This window comes from Salvia miltiorrhiza, chromosome 8 (genome assembly GCF_028751815.1).
Source record: "Salvia miltiorrhiza cultivar Shanhuang (shh) chromosome 8, IMPLAD_Smil_shh, whole genome shotgun sequence".
Classification (NCBI taxonomy): domain Eukaryota; kingdom Viridiplantae; phylum Streptophyta; class Magnoliopsida; order Lamiales; family Lamiaceae; genus Salvia; species Salvia miltiorrhiza.
The window spans coordinates 19,037,206-19,043,205 of NC_080394.1; the positions used below are offsets into that span (position 1 = coordinate 19,037,206).

A 6,000-nucleotide genomic window follows, 5' to 3' on the forward strand; every position below is an offset into this window, starting at 1 on the left:
CCTAAATCAAACCTTTACAATTCGGTTTTCCAGATAGAGTAAAATAATTAAGAGTAGGCATTGATAACCATTAGTCCCTTTGGATTCGACCTTGTTTGCCACTATATACAATTGCACCCGTACACTTGCGGCGTGTAAATAAAATAGCGAACAAGTTTTTGGCGCCGTTGCCGGGGACTGATTTTTATCAGTAATATTCTGTTAATTGTTTGATACTACTCTGAATTTTTATTTCTGTTATTTATTTACGTTATTTACTTCTTTCTTGTGGTTCTAATTTGAAACTGGTGGATTGTTTAGGTGGTGTATGAACACAAGATCTAAAAATTTACCTTTAGTAGATTTTGATCCGGAGATTGAAGCTACGTGCCGCCATAACAACAGCCAGACGACCAAAGTCAAATTGGATCACATGGCTACTGCGGAAGAAGTCCGTGCTTTGAGAGAGCAGTTGCAGGCGGTGTTGGATGCTCAGAAAAATGCTGCTGAGCAGAAACAACCGCCTATTGATGAGGCATTTACTCCACTGTACCAGTACCAAGAGCCGCCCAGAGTCAATGCAAATAATTTCGAGCTAAGGACTGGGCTGATTACCATGGTACAACAGAACCAATATGGAGGTAGTGCCATAGAGGATCCGAATGTGCATTTGAGACAGTTTCTGGAGTTATGCAGTACCATAAAGATGAACAGCGTAGCAGATGACATCATTCGCCTTCGTCTATTTCCCTTTTCATTGCGGGACAAGGCCAAGTCATGGTACCACACTCTGCAATTGGGTGCCAATCCAGCATGGGAAGAGTTGGCACACCTGTTTCTGTGGAAATTTCACCCTTCTGGTCTCACTTTGAAGTTGAAAATGGACATCGTTCAGTTTCAGCAATTTGAAGATGAATCATTAGCAGAAACATGGGAACGATATCAAGAGAAATTGAGGAAGTGCCCTTCCCACGGTTTTGATGAAGGGACTCTAGTCGTCATGTTCTACAATGCATGCGGAGAGCGCACGAGGATGTTCATGGACACAGCAGCTGGAGGCTCCCTACTCAAGAAAGGGAGCGCAGAAGCGATGGAGATCATAGAAAGTATGGCAGCTACCAGCTATCAATGGCCGTCCGAGAGGGTGCAGCTGAAGAAAGTTGCTGCAGCATCCAGCTCAGATCCCCTGGCGATGATCTCGACTCAGCTGGCAGAGCTGAGCTCAAAAATTTCAGCAATGTCTATGGGAAATCCTGAACCAGCTGTGGAGGATCTGACAGGCGTAGAAGACGCCAACTTCATTCATGGGAGGAACTTCGGGAATTTCCAGCGTGGGCAGCAGAGTGGCTACAATAGAGGACAACAATATCAGCAAGGAGGTCGCTCACACCCGAATTTGTCATATGGGAATCCCAATAATGCAATTCAACCTCCACCAGGCTTCTCGGTTACCAACGGAGTGATAAATAAAGAGAAGAAGCCGAATCTTGAGGAGTTGCTAATGAAGTTCGTGGCCAAGTCCGATGAGAGGATGGAAAAGTTGGAGTCCAATGCTGCAGCTGTGGGGACCCAGATGATGATGTTCAAGACCCAATTGGGTCAACTGGCCAATGCTTTTACAAATCTACACCAACAAGGTCAGTTTCCGAGTAATACAACTGTTAATCCCAAGGAGCATTGCAAGGCAATCAATTTGAGGAGTGGGACTACTTATGAGGGACCCAAGATGCCTGAGGACGAGATCGTGTCGCTGGTTGATGAGAAAGAAGCTGAGGAGGTCACCGTTGAGGTTTCTGGCAAAAAGAAGAATGAAAAGCAGAAGACTACTTCGCCAGCAACAATGACTTTGCCGTTCCCTCAGCGACATCAGAAAGAGAAGGCGAAACAGCAGTTCTCTAATTTTTTGGAGATCTTCAAGAAGTTGCACATCAATCTTCCATTGGTGGAGGCGTTGCAGGAGATGCCACAATATGCAAAATTCTTGAAGGACATCATCTCGAGAAAGAAGCGGCTGGGAGAGTTTGAGACGGTGAATCTCAACGAGGAGTGCAGTGCGATCTTGCAGAAGAAGCTCCCAGCCAAGCTTAAAGATCCTGGCAGCTTCACTATTTCCTGCATCATTGGAGGCCAGCAGTTTGGGAAGGCGCTTTGCGATCTGGGGGCAAGCATTAATCTCATGCCCCTATCTATTTTCCAGCGGTTGGCTATTGGAGAGATGAAGCCGACGTCGATCGCGTTGCAGATGGCAGATAGGTCGGTGACGTATCCACGGGGGATAGTGGAAGACGTGTTGGTGAAGGTCAATGAGTTCATATTCCCAGCTGACTTTGTGGTGTTGGATTTTGAGGAGGACAAGACCATCCCGTTGATCCTAGGGAGACCGTTCTTGGCCACAGGAAGAGCCTTGATAGATGTGGCTAATGGGGAGCTCACTTTGAGAGTGAATGATGAGAGCCACACCTTCTCCATATATCGAGCTTTGAAGTTTTATGATGAGAAGAAAGATATTGACATGGAGGAGTGCAAGTTGTTGAGCCTAGTTGATTCCTGTGACACACCATCTTCATGGAAGGGTCTCGGCAACCCTCTTGAGGCTTGCATCTCTCATTTTTTCTTCTCTACTGATTTTGATTTTCCTCTTGATATGCATTTGTTTTCTGATGAGTTGTTTGAGTGTTGTAGTGCATTGGAGAGTGTTGCAGAGATTGCACCTAGGAGAGGACGATTTCTGGAGCTGCGCACCGAGGATGAGAAGAAAAAGATGGAGGAGGAAAAGGGGACCGCCCCAAAGCTTGAGTTGAAGCCGTTGCCGGATCACTTGAGATACGCCTTCTTAGGTGATGGTGAAACGTATCCGGTAATTGTATCAGCTCATCTTACTTCTTGTGAATTGGATTCTTTGTTGCGTGTGTTGAGAAAGCATAAGTTTGCTATTGGTTGGTCGATTTCTGATTTGAAAGGGATTAGCCCAAGTGTCTGCATGCATAGGATTTTGCTTGATGATGATGCTAGGCCTAGAGCGCAATCTCAAAGGCGCTTAAATCCTATTATGCAAGAAGTCGTTAGGAAAGAAGTGTTGAAATTGCTTGATGTTGGGATTATATATGCTATATCTGATAGTGAGTGGGTCAGTCCTACCCAAGTGGTGTCTAAGAAAGGGGGGATGACTGTTGTGAAGGGTGAGTCTGATGAGATGATTGCTACACGTGTGGTTACTGGTTGGAGAGTCTGCATTGATTATCGCATGTTGAATGCTGCTACTAGGAAAGACCACTTTCCCCTCCCCTTTATTGATCAGATGCTTGATAGATTGGCTGGGTATGAGTTTTACTGTTTCTTGATGGTTATTCTGGGTACAATCAAATTATGATTGCCCCGGAAGACCAAGACAAGACTGCTTTTACTTGCCCATATGGGATTTTTGCTTATCGTCGCATGTCTTTTGGTTTGTGTAATGCTCCTGCTACGTTCCAAAGATGCATGATGGCTATTTTCCATGATCTGATTGAGAGTGTGATGGAAGTTTTCATGGATGATTTCTCTGTGTTTGGTAGTTCTTTTGATCATTGTCTAGAGAATTTATCTGTTGTGCTTGCTCGTTGTGAGGAAACTAACTTGGTGCTTAATTGGGAGAAGTGTCATTTTATGGTGCGAGAAGGCATTGTTCTTGGCCACAAAGTTTCAGCTGCAGGTTTGGAGGTTGATCGAGCCAAGATTGTTGCCATAGAGAAGCTCCCGCCACCAACCAATGATAGAGCTGTGCGCAGTTTCTTGGGTCATGCCGGATTCTACCGCCGCTTCATCAAGGACTTCTCAAAGGTCGCTAAGCCGTTGAGTCAGCTGTTGGAGAAAGATGTCAAGTTTTGTTTTGATGATGCTTGCACAGCTGCGTTTGAGACTTTGAAGAAAGCCTTGGTCACAGCTCCTGTTTTGATTGTGCCGGATTGGACGCAGCCATTCGAGTTGATGTGTGATGCCAGTGATATTGCTATTGGAGCTGCGTTGGGTCAGAAAAGGGACAAGATTTTTCGTGTCATCTATTATGCCAGCCGGACTTTGGATAAAGCTCAGGCGAACTACACGGTGACCGAGAAGGAGATGCTAGCAGTTGTTTATGCTTTTGACAAGTTCCGTGCATACTTGATCGGGACGAAATCAATTGTATACACCGATCACGCAGCCATCCGATTTCTCTTTGATAAGAAGGATGCCAAGCCACGACTCATTCGGTGGATCCTGTTGCTGCAAGAGTTCGATATAGAGATTCGGGATCGTCGTGGTTGTGAGAATGTGGTTGCCGATCATCTCTCTCGCCTAGAGAATCCGGTGGAAGGAGAGGAACTTCAAGTTCCAATCAAGGAGACATTCCCGGATGAGCAGATTTTGCAAGTGAGCTCGCCTATACCATGGTATGCCGACTATGTGAATTTCCTGGCCGCCAAATATCCTCCACCCAAGGATTTGAGCACTTATAAGAAAAAGAAATTCTATCATGATGTGAAGTTCTACATGTGGGAGAAACCGTTTCTTTACCGACGACGCGCAGACATGGCGATTCGTCGTTGTGTGCCAGAAGAGGAGTGGGGACCGATCATCACTCAATGTCATTCATCACCGAGTGGAGGCCATTTTGGAGCCAATAGAACCGCCTTCAAAGTCCTACAAAGTGGTTTTTATTGGCCCTCCATCTTTAAGGATGCCCACGCTTTCGTGTCTCGTTGTGATCGTTGCCAACGGATGGGTGGTATTTCTAAAAGGCATGAGATGCCTTTGACTAGCGTGGTGGAGGTTGAGCTATTCGACGTATGGGGGATCGATTTTATGGGTCCGTTTTCTTCATCCTATGGGAACCAATACATCCTTTTGGCCGTAGAGTATGTGTCGAGATGGGTCGAGGCCATTCCCACCGCCAAGAATGATTCAAAGGTGGTGATGAAATTTCTACAAAAATACATCTTGTCAAGATATGGAGCGCCGCGAGCCTTAGTAAGTGATGGGGGATCGCATTTCTGCAATCGATGGTTGGATAACTTGTTGAAGAGGAACGGAGTAAAGCATCGTGTCACTACGGTGTACCATCCTCAAGCGAATGGACAAACCGAGCTAGCCAACCGTGAGATTAAGCAAGTTTTGGAAAAAACGGTGAATGGAGGTCGCAAGGATTGAGCGATATTGCTTGATGACGCTCTTTGGGCGTATCGCACGGCATACAAAACTCCTTTAGGTATGTCTCCATATCAATTAATGTTTGGAAAGTCGTGTCACTTGCCGGTGGAGTTTGCCCACAAAGCTTTTTGGGCAGTGAAGAAGTTGAATTTGGACTTTCATTCGGCTGGAAAAGAGAGGATGCTTCACTTGAGTGCTTTGGAGGAGTTTCGTGATCAAGCCTTTGAAAACTCTAGCATTTATAAGGAGAGGACGAAGAGGTTTCATGACAAGATGATCCTCAAGCGAGAGTTTGCCGCAGGAGATCAAGTTCTTTTATTCAATTCCCGTCTTCGTCTGTTTCCGGGAAAATTGAAGTCGAAGTGGTCGGGACCATTCACCATCTCCCAAGTTTTTCCTAATGGAACGATTGAGTTGAGCAAAGAAGGAGGTGAGCCGTTTCGAGTGAATGGGCAGCGAGTGAAGGCTTACTATAGCCCGGATCAAGTCCACACGGTGGACGTCATTGATCTTCATGATTGTTGAGTCATGAAGCGTCGAGCTATCGACGTTAAAATAGCACTTATTGGGAGGCAACCCAAAGTTTGTGAGTTTTTCTTTAGTTTTAGTACTTTAGTTTCGTTTTGCTTTTGTTCGTTTTTGTTGTTTGCTGCGTTTTTGCAGGTATAAACCAAAAAAACAAGTTTTGACGGAGTCAGACGCCCAGACCGCGCGGCCCAGGCGCGCGCCCGCGCGTCGAGCCCGCGCGACAAGTCAGGAAGTTCTGGAGATGTCATGCGGTCCAAGGGCGCGGCCGCGCGAGGAAGGCAGCAATCCGGAGCAGGTCACGCGGCCCAGGGGCGCGGCCGCGCGAAG

The 6,000-nt window shown here is 46.3% G+C and overlaps 1 protein-coding gene across 1 annotated transcript; it reads left to right on the forward strand.

Moving 5' to 3' along the window:
* The first annotated feature begins 5,205 nt into the window (after positions 1-5,205).
* LOC130998159 (uncharacterized) lies at positions 5,206-5,670 on the forward strand. The gene has a single exon (XM_057923592.1). It carries the CDS (start codon positions 5,206-5,208, stop codon positions 5,668-5,670), a length of 465 nt encoding a protein of 154 aa, XP_057779575.1.
* The last annotated feature ends 330 nt before the right edge of the window (positions 5,671-6,000 follow it).

Excerpts from the sequence above, each read along its gene's own strand:
- LOC130998159 (XM_057923592.1), top strand. The coding sequence starts at position 5,206 with ATGTCTCCATATCAATTAATGTTTGGAAAGTCGTGTCACTTGCCGGTG.